Source organism: Mastigoproctus giganteus, chromosome 10 (assembly GCF_048544385.1).
Source record: "Mastigoproctus giganteus isolate SK-2022 chromosome 10, ASM4854438v1, whole genome shotgun sequence".
In the NCBI taxonomy this organism is placed as follows: Eukaryota; Metazoa; Arthropoda; class Arachnida; order Uropygi; family Thelyphonidae; genus Mastigoproctus; species Mastigoproctus giganteus.
Genome location: NC_143584.1, coordinates 1249361 through 1270552, shown reverse-complemented (window position 1 = coordinate 1270552; position 21192 = coordinate 1249361). Strand labels below are relative to the sequence as shown.

The following is a 21192-nucleotide window of genomic DNA, read 5'->3' as shown; positions in this document are numbered from 1 at the left end:
CTTATAAGTTTATCAAGTGGAAATCTGCTGTACACCAATGAAAACAGTGAAAGGAGTGAAGGTGGAGTTGGGTTTCTGGTCCATAAAGATATAAAAAAACAACATTTTGGAATTCAAAAGTACATCACCAAGAGTGTCAGAACTACTTCTCAGAATTTCTAAGAGGTACAAGCTAAAGGTTATAATCATTATTGCACCACCGTCGACCCATGATGATGAAGAGGTGTACACCGAAATTGAGAGTCTTCTAGATGAGCAGAAAACTCAATACATTAATTATTATGGGGGATTTCAATGCTAAGGTTGGACAAAGACAAAACAGCGCAGAAAGGGGAACTACAGGAAATTTTGGAATTGGTAAAAAAGTTGTGGAATTTGCAGAATCTCGAGGAATGTTAATAGTGAAAACTTTTTTTCAAGAAATGGGTGAACAGAAAGTGGACTTGGAAGAGCCCAAATGGATTAACAACTAATGAAATCGACTTCATCCTCACTAACAGAAAATATATCGTGAATGATGTTAAATGTTGAAGTGTTCACAGAATCGTAAGATGCACACTTGATACAGATGTAAGAAAAGAAAAAAAAAACTGACTCTTTGAGATAACAGAAGAGGAATAAAAGCTGTAGTACTTGAACTTAAGAACAAGTTTGAGCTTCTGCAGACTGCTCAGGACCAAGATATCGACGAGGAATATTACAACTTTCTGAAAGTGATAAAGCCCAAGAAGCCTACAGGGAAAAAAGAAATCCAAAGAAGAAAAAATTTGTCAAGAAACACTTGTCATGATGAACCGAAGACGACAAATGAAGAGCAAGAAAAACACCGACAGGGAGAAATTTGAGTGTACTGAGTTATGCAAAGCCATTAGAAAGAGACTCAGAGAGGACATAAGAAGATTTAACACAAGAAAAGTAGAACAAGCATTAAGGGGAAACAAAGGATTTAAATCAGCAGCCATGAGCAGTAATACAGAAAGACAAATGATAGTGAAACTGAAGAATAGCGATAGTGTACTTATAAACAGCAGAGAAGGCATAATTCAAATAGCAGAAGACTACTATAGAGAATTATACAAGGAGCGAGGGAATGATACCAGCAGTGGGGAACATGGATTGCAAAGTAGCAACACATACGACATACCCGATATTCTTGCTGATGAGGTAGAACATGCATTGAAGAAAATGAAGAATCGGAAAGCCCCGGGGGAAGATGAAGTTACTGTAGAGTTGTTAAAATTGGGAGGAAGAGACATAACACAAAAACTGGCAAGGCTCTTCGCAAAGTGCATTAGAAAAGGTGTGATGCCTAAGCAGTGGAATAATGCAATCATAGTTTTGCTGCATAAGAAAGGAGATAAATCAGAAATTGGAAATTATAGACCAATTAGCTTGTTATCTCACATCTACAAGTTGTTCACGAGGCTCATTACTAACTGATTAGAAAGAATACTTGATGAGAAAGAGCAAGCTGGATTTAGGACAGGATTCCCAACTATGGATCACCTTCACGTAATATCACAGCTAAAAAGAGAGAAAGCAAATGAATATAAAACACCATTATGCCTGGCATTTGTGGATTATGAAAAGGCATTTGACTCCATACAGCATAAGGCAATGTTTCGGGCACTGGAAAGACAAGGCATAGACACCCCATATATTATCCACAATATCTCCGAAGCTGTTTACTGCTGCCCTTGAGGAAGCTTTCAGAAGATTAGACTGGTCGCAGAAAGGAGTCAATGTGAACGGAGAGTACCTAAACCATTTACGATTTGCAGATGACATTATGGTCATAAGCCATGATCCCAAAGAATTAGAGGAAAATCTTAATCAGTTATGCACAGTTAGTAAGGATTTTGGACTAAAGATGAATAGGGCTAAAACAAAAGTAATGATGAACAAGTATGTCACAAAAAGGTATATACACATTGAAAGATCAACAACTGAAAAGGTGGAGTCATATACTTATCTGGGACAAGTTATTAGCTGTAATAATGATAAATGGCTGGAAGTCAAGAGAAGAATAAATTTTGGATGGATAGCATTCAGGAAATACAGTCAGTCACATACTGAAGAGCAATATCCCAGTTTGTCTGAAACGTAAAATAATGAACCAATGTGTACTCTCCACTATGGCTTATGGAAGAGAAACTTCGGCACTCACCAAAAGAATGGAAGAGAAGCTGAGAACTACACAGCGAAGAATGGAACGAATTATACTGGGAATCAGACTGTTAGATAAGAAGAGACACACATGGATTAGGCAGCAAACTCAAGTATAGGACATTCTTATCAAAACTAAAGAACTAAAATGGTCTTGGGCAGGACACATAGCTCGAAGACATGATGACAGATGGACTAAGAAAATAAGAGAATGGTACCCAAGAGGAGCTAGAAGAAAATCTGGAATACAATGGCGTAGATGGACAGATGAAATTCATGAGTTTGTGAGTAGTAAATAGATTTTCATTGCACAAAACAGAACTGGAAAGTTGCTGGAGAGGCCGTCATTCTGCAGTGGATTGGTTGATGGCTGATGATGAAGATGGTGAGGGTCATCTACCTCCTAGTATCTGTTTGGACTCATCTGATTCCTCATCTTGGATTCGGTAACTTTGGTAGGTTGAGTCATCACTTCCGACCACATCGAAGTGCGATCCTCAAAGAAATACTCACTTTTGTGAAACGGCTCTGTAATGCAAAATGTCTAAAATCAGCCAGGTTTCAATGTCAGAATAGTAATGGCGTAAAAACGTCTTTTGACGAGATTACACCACCTTTGCATTCAGTCTTGATTATTAGAGCAGCTTACAGAATAACAATGATTTTTCGGGTTTTTGATTGAATGATACCAGTTAAGAGTTAAAATCTCTCTCTCTCTCTCTCTCTCTCTCTCTCTCTCTCTCTCTCTCTCTCTCTCTCTCTCTCTCTCTCTCTCTCTCAATTAAGTCATTATTGTTCGTTTCCTTTTGGTTCCCATGCAATTTACTGCAGAGGAAGCTTAATTGCTTATAAGTAAAGAACAATAAAAAGAAAGGAGAAATCGTGCCAGTTCGTTTCTCACAGGAAGTGATTTCTCTCTCTCTCTCTTCTCTCTCTCTGCTGACATCCGATATCGAAATTGAGACAGCGTATTGAGAGGCGGTTGCATTGTGAGGCAGGCAGATAAGGGGATGTCGTGTTAACGGAGATGGATTATTTAAAGTGGAGAGGAAGTCAGCTTAACTCCACGCATGGCCAGTCACTACACGCTGCAACGTGACTGTCCTTCGTTAGCAAACGGGCCTGGTAACAGCGAAAGAGTGTGAGAGAGGGCTTACTCGGGTTCCAGCTCTCACCAGTCGAAATGGTGCTGTGATGGGAGAGTTGCATCCAATTTCGCAGAATATCAAGCATTAGCAAAGTAGTAGTTGTGCAAGAATGCTTTATTGCATGTCGCTTTCTTTCTATGCTACTGTACAACACAAGCTTATACTACACTGGTGTGCAAAACTTAAGGACCAGTCAAGTTTTCACTTGTAGCTTCTCATAACAGTGGCCTGGATATGGGAAAAGCATGCCAAAGGAACCTCGTGAGGTACAGAAATGATCAAAGAAACAACAACTGAAACAACAACGGAAGAAAAATGGTACAGAGGGACTTTATTCAAAAATGGCAACATAGCACTGGCTGCCATGATACAGATGCATCACTGCCAAAGATGGAACAAAGGGAATAGGTGGTCCTCAGTAGGAGATATGGCCACCCCTAATGTCGATGCAACGCCTGTCCATACTTAGAACAATGTTGTTGATAAGTTCTTGAGGTAACATCGTCAACCATTCCTCTGTTAGCGCCATCTTCATCTGGTGAACATTTTCTGGTGGGTGTGGACGTGCCGCTAGGCATCTCTCCAGAGCGTCACATATGTGCTTGATGGGATTTAGATCGTTGGGAACGGGCAGGCCAATCCATACGAACAATGTCCTCACTTTCCAAAAGCATATCAACAGCTGCAGTTCGATGGGGTGTGGCGTCGTCATCCATAAACACGAACTCGAGGCCAATGGCACCTCGGAACAGACGCACACGGGGAAGGATTACCTCAGTACAGTAGCGTGCACCGGTTACAGTATCTGAAGTTGTGTACGTCCATCCAAGATAACGCCTCCCCAGACGAGAACACTTCGACTGCCATATCGATCCCTTTCAGTGATGTGTTCGGGGTGTTTCCGTGTGCCAATCTTTCGCCTGATTAGCTGATGTCCAGAATCACTGCTGAGACCGAATCTACCCTCATCAGTAAAGAATACCTGAAGTAAAGATTTTGTGGTTGTAACCTTTAGAAATAGTGTTGGTCCTTAAGGTTTTCACACTACACCAGTATACTAGCAAGCATCAGCCAAAAAAAAAAAAAAAATACATCTCTTGCGGCGAATGTCGCGTGTACTGAGCATGTACAGAAGGGGGATTTTGATTTCTATCAGAGACACGGTCATGTCGTAAACGCCCTTTTCCGTATTTGGCTAAAAAATCACCTCGGGGTCCACTCGGTGGTGATGAATACGAATGGGGAGAAAAGTGCAACTTCAGCAGGCTGAGATCGGTGAAATTCAGTGGGCACGACGTGGTGAAACCGAGGCCCACATACCCTTTTACTGCGCATACTGTTAGACAACTTGGATGGGAAGATGGCCTTAACATTCAACTCAGTATTAAGAATGATAATTAAGAATAATGTTAATTGAGAATTACTATTAGACGCAGAGCATACAAAGGAGGTAGCCCGGCTTCACAAAGAGCGGCGAGTCTGCCATTTGTACAACGCAATCTTCTTTTTAATGGCTAATTAAAGATCGAGTGCCAGGGACACATCCATTTCAGCTCAGATACATCGCGCTGCTTTCACTAGTAATTGAGGGCCGTCGCCCGAATTTGTTCTGCTTTGTTTAATGTTCTGCACGATTTCTGAACATTACATTCAAAACCAACCGCTGCTTTCAAAATGCCCATTCATCTAATTTTTAAAAATAATCGAGTAATATTGAAATTAATGCTGTAAAAAACCAATTCCAGGACAGAAAGTATTTCAGGTGCGCACCTTGGAGGCGGGGGCCGCTAAAGCAGAGGCTCTGGTCGTCAGTCCTCCCAAAGAAAAATGGTGCGTGCGTGCGTGCGTGGCCTGCTTACTTCCTCACAGCCTCCTTTCCCGATGTCCATATTAGCTCAGAAACATCGACAGTCCCTTGATTTAACTTCGAGCAATTGCAAAAAAGAAAAGCAGTCAAATTTGCTTACAGAAAGCGTAGTTTGTTGCTTGCGTCCACCAATGTTTTTAAAGTAGGTTTCTCATTTCTTTAGATGGTGTGGCACAGCAGCCACAAGATTGGGTGTGGCTTCCACTACTGCGACAAAGAAGGAGTGAAGAAACCTTTCTACAACTACGTGTGCAACTACTGCCCCATGTGAGTATTACCGCGCCATTATTTATCTAACGAAGTCATTTGAGCCTTCACTTTAACACCTCTTTTGTTTCTAATCATAAACGATCTATTCATTATAATCTGCTAAACTCAATTAAAAATATCAAAAGAAAAGAAATAAAATAATAAAACCAATAATAACAAAAAAGTTTATCCTATTTTTTAGAATTTATGGATTGAAACAAACCTTCGCGTGGCATCTGACAGATGCAACTTGAACATTTTCCACTAACTTCTGTTTTGTGCAATGGACACCCACGAACTCTTGAATTTGAATTGTCCATCTGGGTTGTTGTCTTCCAGGTTACCTTTTAGTTGCTCTTGGCTACTATTCTGTTATTTTCTTAGTCCATCTGTCATCGTGTCTTCGAACTACGTGTCCTGCCCAAGACCGTTTTAGTTCTTTAGTTTTGATAAGAATGTCCTTTACTTGAGTCCTTTACAGTTCGCCAGTGAAGTCAAAGCTCTGCGGCAAGATCAGACACCTGTCGTTGGCGTCTTACAGACGCCACGTCGGAGTTATCTAGATTACAGATGGATGCTTTTGCTCACCTGGCGTCTGTTAAACGACAAATAAAAATTTAATGTCTCGTAATTCGTAGCAGTACAGTGTACTGAAATGACAGCAGGAAATACAGTATAAGAAGTTAGAGAATATTGGTGGGCAAAGGTACTGAATTATTCGAGTTCATCTACAAATTCAGAACAATTAGAGAAACATTTTAAAAAGTGGCGTCTGTGAGATGCCATATTAGCTGAGGAAGACTAAGAACGTCATCTTTGAATTAATTGGTGAAGTTTCGTAACAGAAAGTGACATTCATCTGATGCTGAAGAACGTACTGCACCGTTGGTGTCTCCACCAGTGAATCGCAAAAGTTCTTGAATTGTTGAAGAATAAATTGAGAACATAAAGGAAAATATCTGTCACGCTCACGGCAAACTAGGAGCCAAACATGCATATCGCCTGGAGCTGATGTCGTGACAGCTCAAGTTTGGTTTAAAATGGAAAAGTGGGTTGGGAGGAACTGTTCCATAGCATTTGAGATCTATCAAAATATTCTGAATCAAAAATATGTTGATTTCAGATATACTGGGCAGGTTATTCAGTAGTGTGTCATTACTACTTGGCGGCTATCGTGCACTCCACCCTCCTGGGCTCGCTGCACTCTACAGTTAGCTGGTGGAAAGCCAGAGAACGGAACACAGCACAGACTTAGTTCTTACTTCGTCCTGCAGACCAGTGACCAGTTCAACTAATGACGTGAGACGTGTTAGCCTAGCTCTCACCCACCGATCCGGTTCTTCCCATAAGTTTACCTGACAGGGTTCAGGTCAGGACTCTGCCCTCGTGAACAATCATTTAACAACAGCAGCGGTATGGTACAGGACATCAGTCCAGTTGTCACTACAAAGAACTGATTTACATCGCCCTATGAACCAATTTCAGCGTTCGTTGCACCATGCAGGAAGGGACCGCTGATTCCAGTTGCTGAATTTTGGCTTATGGGCAGCTCCCATGAAAAGAGGCGCCTCCGTATCCAGGTGGGAAGGAGCAGCAGTGCGTAGCATACGTTTCTTGATTAGACTGGTGTTCGAGCCCGTCACCACCAAATACGGAGGATGCGGAAAAGTCAGGGAATGACCACCGCATATTCCCGGAGCAATATGGCCTTAGTTGCTAATGCTCCTAAAAACCAAACAACAACCCATGAAAAGAGACGCTGTTAGGACCTATAGTCATCATCATCAGCTATTTTCAATCCACTGCAGGATGAAGGCCTCTCTTCATCCTGCAACTTTCTAGTAAGTTCTGTTTTGTGCAATGGACATCCACGAACTCTTGAATTTGAATTGTCCATCTGGGTTGTTGTCTTCCAAGTTACCTTTTAGTTGCTCTTGGCTACTGTTCTGTTATTTTCTTAGTCCATCTGTCATCATATCTTCGAACTGTGTCCTGCCCAAGACCATTTTAGTTCTTTGGTTTTGATAAGAATGTCCTTTACTTGAGTTTGCTGCCTAATCCATGTGTTTCTCTTCTTATCTATCAGTCTGATTCCCAATATAATTCATTTAATTCTTCGCAGTGTAGTTCTTAACTTTACTTCCATTCTTTTGGTGAGTGCCCAAGTTTCACTTCCATAAGTCATGGTGGGCAGTATACATTGATTCATTATTTTACGTTTCAGACAAACTGGGATATTGCTCTTCAGTATGTGACTATATTTCCTGAATGCCATCCATCCAAAATTTATTCTTCTCTTGACTTCCAGCCATTTATCATTATTACAGCTAATAACTTGTCCCAGATAAGTATATGACTCCACCTTTTCAATTACTGCTCCTTCAATCATTATTTCCCTTTCCGTGGCATACTTGTTCATCATTACTTTTGTTTTAGCCATATTCATCTTTAGTCCAAAATCCTTACTAACTGTGCATAACTGATTAAGATTTTCCTCTAATTCTTTGGGATCGTGGCTTATGACCACAATGTCATCTGCAAATCGTAAATGGTTTAGGTACTCTCCATTCCCATTGACTCCTTTCTGCGACCAGTCTAATCTTCTGAAAGCTTCCTCAAGGGCAGCAGTAAACAGCTTCGGAGATATTGTGTCTCCTTGTTGAACTCCTTTCTCGATTTTAAATTTGCTACTGTCTTTGTCTAGTCTAATAAAGGAGGTAGCACTCTCATATATTTTCTTCAAAATCATAATATATGGAGTATCTATGCCTTGTCTTTCCAGTGCTCGAAACATTGCCCTATGCTGTATGGAGTCCAATGCCTTTTCATAATCCACAAATACCAGGCATAATGGTGTTTTGTATTCATTTGCTTTCTCTCTTTTTAGCTGTGATATTACGTGAAGGTGATCCATAGTTGAGAATCCTGTCCTAAAGCCAGCTTGCTCAGCTGGAACTATAGTACTAACACCTTTCCTGTTTTCATAAAGAAAAAATCGTGGTTTTTTTTTTTTAGGGATTGGAAAAACCAAAAGTTATCCTACCAAATAGCATTATGAACCAATTAAAGGGAGAGGGTAACTCAATCCCTAGGAAACTGAAATACCAATAGGATGAAAACCAAAGCAAAGGCAACGCAGATGGACAATGTACGGTGCCATTTCGGAAAGCTAATTTCTGTGAAGGATGACCATTTATCGAGAACTGTGCCCCTAGGAGCCCAAGTTACCGAAGAAGTAAGTATGGAGAGCTCATCTGAAAGAGACATCGAGCTTCTTGAAAGGATCCAAAGAAAAGATCCAAAGGCAACTCGCGTGTGAGATCGGCAAAACGGCAACTGTACGAGAAAAGAATGTACATGTAGGTTACGGAGCTCGGCAACCAGGCATCTCAGAGTTGACCTGATTGAGGTTTGTTAGGCTCTGAGAGGGGTTAGAAATGAAGGCGGAATTTTCACTGTTATGAAGAAATACAGAATTAGGGAAAGACGTTTAACTGGATTGTAGGAGTGGTCTTTTAGACAGCGAGTCGTTGATTCCCGAACAAGTTGCCTCCACGGGTAGCTGAGGTTGACAGATTGAGGAAATTCAAAGGCCAACTGCATTGTTACCTACACGAGGAAAGAAGCGCACAATTTTTGTATTTCCTTATACATTTTTTTTTGTTTGCAGTGCGGCAAAAGCCTGCAGCTTCTTTGCACCACATGGCAAAGACACACAAGTCAGCACACACACCAAGTATAGTTCGCGTTCTTTTTAAGTTCTTAGATCTTCAGTCATATTTTATGTATTTTCCAAGTTTTCGGTGCAATTCCTGACACTAACGAATCTAATTTATTTGCTACCTAGTGGTAACAATCCTCAACGGTTCAACCATCCCTATACCTCAGGAAAGCCGTGCGAGAGATGTCCAGGACAGTGCAAGTACCAGAAACTGTGCAGTAAGTAGTGACGTAACTTTCCTCTTGAAATGTACTAGCACTGCCAAAAAGTATTTATTTTAACATATAATATACACAACAGGCATGCGCCAATTTAAAGTGCAATAACAAAGCAGAAAAAGAAAAAATTGTACAAACCATAAAAATAAACAGTAGAAAAACACACATTGAAAGTTCATTTCAATCGGGAAAAGTCCAAAGCATCATAAGTCCAGTGCCACGAGGAAAATCGCAGAGTAAGTATAGCTGCAACACACACACACACACACACACGTTGAATTCGTCCATCAGTCACCCAACCTACTCCAAATAGTTCTGTGAAACTCTTTCCTGTCTACGGCCATATCCAGATAAAACCTGTTCGTGAGTGCCAATGTTCTCTTAAAGGAGTTCCTGGATATCTGTAATCTAGAGTAATAAAATAAAATAAAATAAAAATAAAATAAAATAGAGTTACTCGTGTGGAATGTAGCCTTCTGCCTAGTAGCCACCGGTGGAGCGTGAAGATCAATATGGCATAGAAGATCCGGCAGGTAGAATGAACCAGTGAAGATGTGGTACAACCGTTTTAGATCGAGAACAGTTCCGAGTTTCCAAAGATCGAAGCTTCAAGTAAGAACAGAGATTCGCGTAGAAAATTCGGTGGTAAAACATGGTCTGGAAAGATAGTGAATGAATTTCATCTGCAGCTATTCTATTTGCTGTATCAAATATGTATAGTGTGGGTTTCATATAGGAGCAGCGAACTCCAGTACAGGGAGTGTTGCTTTGAATAGGAGCACAGAGAACTGAGGATCTCGAAATCTGTATTTCTGCAGATTGATGAAGCCAATTAATTATTTAGTTTCGTTTAATATATTCCTGACATGTTTATCAAACTCACACCCAGTGGTAAAAGTAACTCCCAGATCTTTAACTCCGGCAACTCTGGAAATTGGCATCTCCTTGATGTAATATTCATTAACTAAAGCCTTAGTTTTCCTCGAAACTACAAAAGAGATTTAGCTGCATTTCCTAGGATTTCCCTCCAGACCATTTAAAGCAACCCAATTAGCAAAACGTTATGAGCAATTTGAAGGTTAACTGCATCATCTTGACTGCTGATACCTGAATACAGTTTCACATCATCGGCAAAATTAAAATCTTAATACCACCTCTCTCAACAAATTGTGGTAGACCATTGACAAATATGGTGAGTAAAATAGGTCCAAGAGATGATCCCTGTGGTACTCCTCTAGATGGAAAAAATTCCATTGAGATTATCCTGTCCGATGACTATGGTTCCGACACGAAATATAACTCATCAACCTGGAAAGCAGAGGGCGAAGTGTTCCATAGTGGCTTAGTTTTTTTAGCAAGAGGATTGTGCGGGACACTGTCAAAGGCCTTAATAAGGTCTGTGTAGATCACTTTAACCTGTCCTCTCAGATCGACAGTGTCTAGAACCTACTTTCAGATAGTGAATTTTTGCCAGCGTGTTCAGAAGGCAGATGGGACGGTAATTCTCCAGTGAGTGGATTGCGATACTTTGTGGGACAGGGATACCATTGACTGCTTTGAAATGAGTGGGGTAAATACCTGTAATAATAGAAAGAATATATGCATTATTACGTATTTAAGTTGTGGAAAGCATTTATTCCAAAAAAATAAGTGGAATCTTATCTGGGCCAGCAGTAAAATCCTTCGTAAGTTTCCGAAGCGCTTGAGTGATATCCACCGAGAGATTACTGGGGGTACCATCCTTGACGACTTGAAATTGATAAATTGAAGCAGCCAAAGCTGCAGTTTTCTCTGAAGACGAGGAGAAACAAAAGATCTGCTTTAGTTTTGTCACAGGTTGTGGGGTTGCCATCGGTATCCATGATCGTGGATCCTGCTGAGCACTTATTGGAGTTTAAACACTTTCCAAAGTGGCTTCAGGTCCCCATTAATGGTGAAACTGACTGAATATACAAAGAGTGTACTGCTTTCTGATCATCCTTTTAATGTTGTTTCTGTGTTCCTTGAACAGTGCCATATATGCTTCTTCATGGGTCGCACTGAAGTGTTTTGTGCACTGCTCTTTGGCTCGGATATTTACAATTATGTCAGTCGTGAACCAATGAGGGAATCTGTTCCTGTAATTTTTATTGAGAGGTACGAATGATAGAGGAATTGAATGATAGAGGAGATTGCTAATAAGATGATCAGTGACTGCGTCAAGATCATTGATCAGTGGCAATGAGAACCAATCAATGTTATCAAGTTTACGTCCTAATAATTGCCAGTCTGTTCTCCTAAAGTTCAGCTTTCTGGGGCAAGAGTAGTGCATCAACTACAAGAGTAGATGCACTACTCTTCTGTGATATGTCTATTTGACAGCTCAGAGCCTTGTGATCAGATGGCAGAAAAGAAACTGCTTCTGAAATTAGGATCTGCTTCAATGCAAAAATGAGATTCAGCAACGCCTTGCCTCTAGTACAAGTTTTGTTACACTCAGGAAGGGTTAAGGATGAAAGAGGCCCCCGGCCATATATAAATTTCATGCCTTTAATATATATATCACACATACACATAAATAGAAAAACTACGTGGATTTTATATTTATATTGTGAATAATAATTTCTTGATAAAAATGTAAACTAAGAGGTCAAAAATGTTATGTTTTTTACTTGAAAAATAAAGTAATAATAAAAACAATTTTAATAGAAACTTAACTTATTTATAGTACAATAAGCGGGTATAAGAATAAAATTTAAACACTTAACAAGTTAAGTTTAAGAATGTTTTTATATTGCACATTTTCTTGGTTTATTCTTAGTATTAGAAATTTTTATCGCTACTTTAGAAAATATTTACACCGAAAATGAGGCCCCTCTTCGGGTGAGGCCTCGGCCATGGCCGGTTTGGCCGTAGCGTTAACGCGGCCGAGGTTATACTGCTCGAGGCCCACTTCAGACACCTCATAATAGCTTACCAGATTAGTTAAGAGATGATTTCCCTTTTTATCAAACCATTCCGGGTTTTTTTCGTTCCACTCCTGTTCGGTTCATCCTTAATGGATTCCACAATATTTTCTACAACCGAAGTTAACGAATTTGTACAGTAATTACCCATTTCGCTTCTCTTTTTTTCTTTCTTTAAGGCATTTGCACGTTTCCACTCTTTTGGATCCCACAGTATTCCGGACAGACAAAAAATAAACAGGGGTTTGGTAATCGCTCCCGCTGCTTCCTTTAAAAATCGGACAAATCCAATCAGCTTCTCAACTTTTTTCCACCTCCATTTAAGGCTGTAAATTTTCTTATAAACATTTTTAGTGAAAACAGAATGCTCGTATAAATATTGATGAAAAAAAAAAGCGATTTAGTTCATCGGCTATCTATATAAAGTCACCACACCCTTCTAGGGTTTGTACGTGCAAAACACTCCAGACTACCCCAGCATGCTTTACTCGCTGAATGAGGTTCCATTACAGACCACTTGTGTTCACGGTGTCGGATAATTTACATTTTTATCCCACGCGAACTTCTTTCTTTTACTGACCTCATCTGCTCTCTGGTCGTCCACTGAACTCTCCAAATAACGCTTAAAGGGCACGGAAACCCTTCCCGAAAATTACTTTTCGATATTTCCCACTTAGCGTTTTCACTCGTTGGATTAGCCAAATGAATAGAAGGCAGTTTTAGAGGACCATTTCTCTTTATAATTAAAAATAACTTTTAGTCTAAATGATAATAATTAAGACGAAGCCACTCGAGCATTAATTTTAAACTTAAATCAGTTTTTAAAATTGGATTGGCGCTGAACTTGTTGGATATGGGCGGCGCACACTCGAGTGGCTTCGTTCTTGAATCTTAAGAAAGTGAACGGAGAAACAAAACAATAAATTAAGGACTGCATTCGCTAATTTCATTTATTTATTTAGCAAATGGCTGTCAGTATGCAGACCTGTGGGTTAATTGCGTCGAACTGAATGCCACCTGGAACTCGTGGCTGTGCGACGACCGTAAAGAAGAACGCCAGCGTGCGTGCAGAGCTACGTGTGATTGCAACGACAAGATACGATAGCAAAGAGGTAAGCCCACTTCCTTCTTTCCTCACTAAATGCACTCTCATTACCTGCACTGCCGCTATACATCAATTCTTTTTCAGCATCCTTACTTTCTGCATCCTCTTCCTCTTCTCGAGACAGATCGTTTCAACGAACTTATTTTAAGGATTCCCGATCTGGGACAACGTCTTTTCCAAATTGGTGTTCTAGCAGAATCCTAAGGGATTTTCATTATCTGGAACTTTATTTAAATATCCACATTAGCGAGGCCACCTAAAGTGTCTGCCAAGTACAAGATTCATAGCATGGTCTTAAGAACTAATTTAATAATAATCCCAGAGTCCGACTCAAGGAGTCACCTATCTAAAAGATATAGACACCACAAACCCGGAGAAATACAGACGGATCATCTGTCTCCCAACAATGTACAAGATTCTGGCCAGCTGCATAACCTGGAAGGTTAGGTTCGTGTAGGGTTTCAGGTGCATCAGCCTTAGGATATATTGCGCCTTAAATAACATGCCTGTAAATTGCGTATGTTCTGTGGTCGATTTTCTGTTTGCTGGACGAAAACTCGCGTTTCCCGGAAAAAAACCACGCTAACCTCGCATGCTACCGACTAACTCAGCCACCTTGCGAAGAAGACACACAAATGTCCCTCGCGTCATTAACGAGATTCAATCTCAGATATTTTCCACCCTGTGGGGAGAAGATGGTGATTATACTGTGATACCCATTAGGGTGTCAAGAAGATATCAAATAACTTGGACAGCCAGAACACCATAATCAAGCAGCAGAAGGGATTGCAAGCATATGAGCAATTGACCATTGACGCCCTAGTTATGGAGCAAGCTTACAAGAAGCATGACAATCTGTACGCAGCTTACATTGACTACCGAAAGGCCTTCGGCTCTATAATCTATAGCTGGCTGATAGAGATAATGGAGATCTACAAAGTCAACCCAATGCTGAAGCACTTCCAAGAAGCAACCATGGAGAAATGGAGGACCACCATCAACGTCGAGAACATCACTACCACACGGATCCCAATAAAAATAACCTTCCAAAGAGATGGATGCCCTGAGTCCACTGTGTTTCTGTTTAGTCTCAACCCACTGTTCATCATACTAAGCAACGCAAGCACGGATATACCATAAAAGGAGAGAGAGAGGAAGAGCCTGTACATCGTCCCTCACCTGATGTACACAGATAACATCCGATTTATGTGGCAGCCAACAATCCGCTACCCTGGATCACCAAAGAGTTCAGCCTGATATCAGGATGCAATTTGGCCTAGCCAAACGCAAGATCCATGAACTGCATCAGAAAAATCAATTTGGCCGAAACTACCAGCTGAAGACTAGTGAAGAGATTGAAGCCATAACAAAGTGAGAAACCAACGAATATTTGGGCATGAGGCAGGCTCAAAAATTAGAACACAAGGGGATCAAGGCCTGCCTGATTGAGAAATGCCCTCAGAGACCGGGAAGACTGTTAAAAACCAAGGCTGAATGGTGACAACATGTTCACAGCCATAAATGCTTACGCAGTTCCAGTACTAATATACTGGAACTGCGTAATCAGTTCTATAGTGGAACTTCGGGATCATAGATTGGACGAAAACCGAGCTGGAGAAGATTATGAGATCGACCAGGATAACGATGACTAAGAGCTGCTAACAATACCTGAAGTCGGTCATTGAGAGACTGACTATTGCCTGGAAAGGAGGGAGGGATTTGACAGACTTTACTGAACAAGAGAAGGTGGCAATTAAGAACCTGAGGAACTACTTTAGGGAAAACATAGCGCCAATCTACCAAGCCATAAGGAAGATAGCCAAATAGCATACACCGCTCAATTCAACAAGAACCCACTTAGCAAGGCTGAACACACGAACAGAACAAAATGGTCAAAGAAGACACTCCACGGCAGGCACTACAATGACCATCAAGACCACATAGATAAGATGGCTTCGAACGGATTGCTTAAGAGCGGGAGGCTCTTCCCCAAGACCAGATAATCAACAGTAGGAACTACATCGGCAAGCAACCCTGCAATTACAGATGACATGTGGACAATACCATCTCTCCCCAGAATCAATGTATCACATCACCGCGGGATACAGGGTGGCCATCCAGACGGAGTACACTCATAGACACGGCATAGGCCAAGGTTTTCCAAGTATTAGCTGACCGCAACATGTTCTCAGGGTTGTAGATTCTGTCCTCCAAACATGTATTTTTTTTACACTCGCATTACAAAGGTGCATTGTACATATATCCCTTAACTTTAACATCTTTTGATGTAGACGTGATGGAGGCTTTTTACGGTTATTTTCCTAATCAGCGCGTTTATTTCCTCCAGAATCATATTTTCATTGCGGAGTAGGACAACAAAATATATGTTTTGTTGGTTAGTGTAATTATTATATTTCTGCAACATCGTTAAACAGTCCAGTAATATTTTCTAAATTATTTAAATAATATAAATTATTAATACGATTTAATTTAATATAGTTAATAAAGGACGCTACGTGGTTGTTTTCCACGAAGATTAATTACTATATTTAATACCACTCGAGTTTATGAAGCTTATAAGCGCAGACATTTTAAGGTGACTTTTCAGGCATCTTACGGATACCCCATCATCAGACCATGCTGCCGTTAACTCGTCCTTCGCGATGCTACCAGAACCTGATGTGCAACTGCCAAGAGGTGCTGCGCAGTTGATGTATGGACGAGGGATTAAATCTATTAACCAATAGAAAGATGCTAAGTTTTACTATCCTGGATCCAGTAGTTCTTGTTGGAGTGGAAGCCTTGGGGTGAACTTTGCTCTCATACTGAGATCATCTGTGGTTGTTTTGCAGGCTGGTTCTGGGGGTCTGCAGGGAGATATACGAGTATGTGGGCTGTTCTTCCGGATATCTGGACTATTATCTTTTCCCACGTCTTCTATCGAGAAATCGTTGAATAGGTGGAAATATTGAGTGTTGAATTCCAATCCTTGTTTTCTGTTAACTGATGAAGCTCCGAACATTTTTATGAAGATGGCTTCTTTAAATGTTTTGTACTGGTTGTCTGTTGAGGGGATTCTAGTATTATTGGAGTCCCACGTGTCACAACGTTGGAGCATGTAGGGCTGTGTCGGATTTCAAGGTTCTTCCATATTGTACGTCTTATTTACGTTCTTTGATTCTGCAGTTGGGTGTTCTGTACGATTTTCCAATGAAGAAGGTGGCTTAAAAATATTGTCTACCGGTCCCATACGTTTTATTATTAAGTACCATAAAACGAAGCGATATTTTATTTTGGGGGTCCGCTAGTAAAGCTAGAGATTAAAAGGGGTTTGTGGCGGAAAAGGTTTTCGGCCCACTGCTCTAAAGCGAGTCCCCATGACCTGTTCATTTCACTACGAAAGATGTAAAAGTTATTGAATAGATTCTCTTTTGTATCTTCAGCGAGTGTTTTTATTTTATTTTATTTTTTAGACTCCCAAAATACAGTTGTATCAAACAGCGATATTCATTTATACTCGTTATTATTATACCGTTGTATACAACTACGCGAAAAATATTGGTGTTCGTTACTAATTGAAATGAATAACGGCCTGTCAGTAGCAGTTGGGAAACGTGATGATGCGCTTATACTTTTGGTAAGGTAGTGTAGTAGACTTCTCGAATAAATCGAGTTCTGCCGACGAAAGCATTTGTCTGTTGGATCACTTTTATCCGAAGAAAACTCGACAAAAATGTTTTTGTCTTTCCTTTTTAACATTCAGTTCTTTCGAGGTCGGTCTTAATTTTGCACTTTTGGATTGATCTGGTTTCCACTTTCGAGCGACCCTCGTCATTTATTGCTAGAAATATTTAATTATTTACTTTTATTTTTTATCTTTTAATAGCGTCACTCGCTATATTTTTTGTATTTTTTGCTAGCTTTTAAAATTTTGAGAAAATAAAACTGTAAAAGTTTTCAAATGTTTACGAACCGCGAGTTCGGTTGTCCATTTTAATCAGCTGACTTTTTTTCGTTTTGATTTTTCATAAAAAAGTATTAAATGATTACATATGCGATCGTACAAAAATCATTAACAGCCCCATTGAAGGAGTCTTCAGAACGGAATTCTAATCACGTCGTTAAAACTGCTTTTCAAGGGAGAAAGTCCACTCCCCCTCCCGCAATTCTTCACAAACATCGGACTGACAACAACAGTTGCGCAACTGCGCGTAGTTAGTTTCGAGGGATATCCCCCCTCCCATCGAGAGGCACACCCTCCCCAATGAAGACCTTCACATCCACGGATTGCATTCGAGTCGATTAGACGAGTCTGCCCCCCCCCCCCTTTGGTGACCCGAGGTCTGCCATTGAAGCGAGACAGCGTCGTCTTGTTTTCCGAAGATTTACGGAAATGCGAGAAAGGAGGTCATTGCCTCGTTGGCGGGTGGGCGATAACACAACCGAACAAAGGATTTAGGTCAGGAGCCCATACGGTTCGTGTCACGGCGGTCCTGAGAGCGGTTATTATGGCTCGCGCGCCGCGTAATGACCGGTTCCTTATCGGGACATTCGTACGTGAACGAAACAGTTGCGGTTCTGTCAGACACGCAAACGCGGATTCGCCGTTTTTTCGTTCTAAAAATAGCGCTCGTGAGCTCTGCCTCGTCTTCCGTTGTAACGTATTTTGCGACGTGGGAAGATAACGCGGAGGATCGGCCACGCTCGAACTACTCCGATTAGAAGGAGGAGCGCCACGTAATTCTTTGGGACCTCGCCGTTTCACTTTATTCGGTGGCAGTGCCACCGAATAAATTTTCCCCACGCACGAGATTCGGTGCTCGTACATTCGGTTCGGTTCGTGGATGCGCTTTTATTTAAGCCGGGTTTCGTTGCCCGACTTCGGTCCAGTGGTCGACCCAAAGACAAGCGTCCATCGCGAACGAAGGGGACGTTTCGCGGTCGAGCAAAAAAATAAAATAAAATCCACGGGACTGCAGACGCGACACCACTGCAGCACGTGCAACTGTGCGGGGCTCAGTTCGAGCGACCACCTCTGTTACAGGAGTCAGATATACGCGCACGGGTCGATCTTGTGCCACGGAGATCACCGTATCAGCATCCGGACATCGTTCAGTGACCTCTACCCCCATCTCCCGACCCCATTTCGTGTTTCAATTCAACCGGGCCGCGCTATAATTTGATGACAAATTTGTTTTTGCACGGGCAGCTCAAAATTGTAGCAAAAATTTTCTTCTTTTCAGAACCGACTCGACCCCAAAGTGGATTCGGACACATTTTCTGCGAATAAGCGGTTTTACACCGAGCGTTTGAACGTTCGGCCTCGAATTTCTCAGCATTACAGTCTTCGAAGCGAACTGTTCTATGGCATTTAATCTCATTTTAATTGTAAACTCGCGGGTACCCCTCTCATTTGGCATATCGGAATCCAATCCATCATGTTTTGGCCGACGACACTGAATTGCACTTTCACAAACCGCGCTCTGTACACCTACCCCCGTAAAAAAAATAATAAAAAAGAAATTTACGCTTGGCCAACTCTTAACTGGAAGATTTGAATCTGGAGATTGGTAATAAGACGATTTGCGTGGAAGGAACCACAACTCGGAATCACCCACTTAAGATCGTTGAGGATTCTTTTCAGCAACGCTATAAACACATTCACTTACGTCCACATCACTCCCGAAATATTTTTCAAAAGCAAATCACATTAGCAAAAAGAACTGTCGGGAATTCGTGCCTGCGGGTGTAAACTCGTACCTGACCCGGAATAGGCGCTGCCCTATCGTATACTGCACGAGAAAACACTGCGCAGATATCTTTTTATAAAATGAACAAAAAAAGATCTCTAAAATAAAATTACGTATAACATCGCGTTCGTTATAAATATTAATTCGATAATTTCAAAATCGCTTTAATTCGTATAAGGTTCGACTCAGTTAGGTTGAACCCGGTGTCTTAGTAATGGCATCTTCGTCGAGGAATGCTTTTTATTTGTTTTTCGCCAAGAATTCGCTGAAACTTATATTCTTTTCTTATTTGTTTTCTCGTTTCAGTCGCATTTCCTTCTGGGCAGAACCAGCAACTACCACGTGCTCTTTCCTCAGCTTCTTTCTGCATCGCCTTCGCTTCATCCACCGCAGCCGACCTAATTTATGAAAGGACGACGATGTAAATATGCGTGGCCTGGCACGAGTCGACGAGCGGACAAGGAAACCTCTTCTCCACGGCAAGCGTCCATTAAACGCGACTGGTTCTACGAGTCTGTCAAGGAGTTCTTTTGTGCTCGCCACAATGTCAGAGTTCCATTCACTGCAGCTCACTTACATTCTGCCCTGCGCAGAAACTTTATTTTATTCCGTATATCTAAAAGGGTATTTTGAGTTGGGCAACCAACTTGCAGTTCTTTCTTTCTTTCGAAACAAAGCGAAGGAATGAAAACACGACAGGCGGATGTTTTCGGAGAAAATTTCAAGTATTCGAAGAAAAACACGAATGGGGGATTACACTGTACTCCAAATCTATAAACGTGACCAACCTCTACGACATTGAGTCAAGTGCAATGTCTAGTCATTCAAACGCTGTCTAGTAAATAAATATTGGCGTTTCAGTGACCTTTCACCCGATGCCACGTCGAAGCTCCAATTGGAAACCGCGCGGAAAACTGGTCAAATCTACAACCGAACTATCAGATGCGAGGAGGAACCAAAATGGGTCATCGCACTGCTGGGACAACTCTTTCGGAACAAGCTCCATTTCATTTCTTTCAAGGTTTCTTAACTCCCAAGAAATGAGCAGTAATCAGAAAACGGAACGAGTAAAGGGTTCAATTTTAAAAATAAATTTTAAATTATGCAGAGTCAGACGAAACTACCGATGAAACCAAGTACTTTACAGTCATGGGCTCAATCGTTGGGTCTTGGAGGGTAGCGCGGGTTATAAGAACTCCCTTCGACAAGGCAGACTGTTTAAATCCCATCGATGAAATTTTCACGAGCTTTTCTCAAAAGATGGGAGTGGCTTCACCGAGGATTGGGAAGAATTCGCGTAATTACAGACACAATATATTTGATACCTCAGCTGCTTTGGCGTTCAACACACATCTAACCAATTATCGTTATATGAGAAAAGAAAAAAAAAATAAAATATATCGACAAAAGTGCTATACCAGGAAAAGAGTCCTGTCGCAGGTAAAGAATCTGTGATAAGAAAGTCCTACAAAAGGTTGGTGATATAGCAGCGGCCTCTTGTGGGACTATTTTATCTCACACTTCTTTTTTTCCGAAGTATTTTTGCGTGGAATAAGAAAGCAGCTTCAGTTCAGGTTGAGCCATCAAAATAACCGATCCCAGATGGCCGTGCCGAAGTCCTTGTGGTCCACGACTGAATCCTTGTTATGTTTGTTTATGAACTCCGTGGTTCCCTTACATCTATCCTCATTGATGGGGAACGTAAATCTGCACGCAACCAGTCGCTGGTGCACAGAATGCAAGATGAAGCAGATCTAGTAGAGAAGTTGATCCAGAGGAAACACGTTCAGCAACTTGTCGTGGAACTCTTATTATCAGAAGCTTCGGATGATCGAATTGTTGTATTTCGATGATTAGAGCGCACCAATTCGAAAAGAAGATCCGGTTGCAGAACACGAGTTCAGAAAGACAGTTGACGGATATGTGTTGTAGCGTTCAATTTGATTTTTCAAAGCTCCAAACGTTTTTCTTTTCTCCAACCAATTTCACTTACGTTCATCCAAAATCACTTCCTACGGAAAAT

General features: G+C 41.1%; 1 protein-coding gene across 1 annotated transcript in view; it reads left to right on the top strand.

Moving 5' to 3' along the window:
* LOC150078619 (cysteine-rich secretory protein 2-like) overlaps positions 1 to 20575 on the top strand; it is a 63677-nt gene extending 43102 nt beyond the window's left edge. Inside the window, exons 6-9 of the mRNA XM_090383633.1 lie at positions 5345 to 5448; positions 9278 to 9369; positions 13277 to 13426; positions 19476 to 20575. Of these exons, the coding sequence (XP_090239759.1) occupies positions 5345 to 5448; positions 9278 to 9369; positions 13277 to 13419 (339 nt within the window). The 3' untranslated portion in view covers positions 13420 to 13426; positions 19476 to 20575. The remainder of the gene's footprint in view (positions 1 to 5344; positions 5449 to 9277; positions 9370 to 13276; positions 13427 to 19475) is intronic.
* The last annotated feature ends 617 nt before the right edge of the window (positions 20576 to 21192 follow it).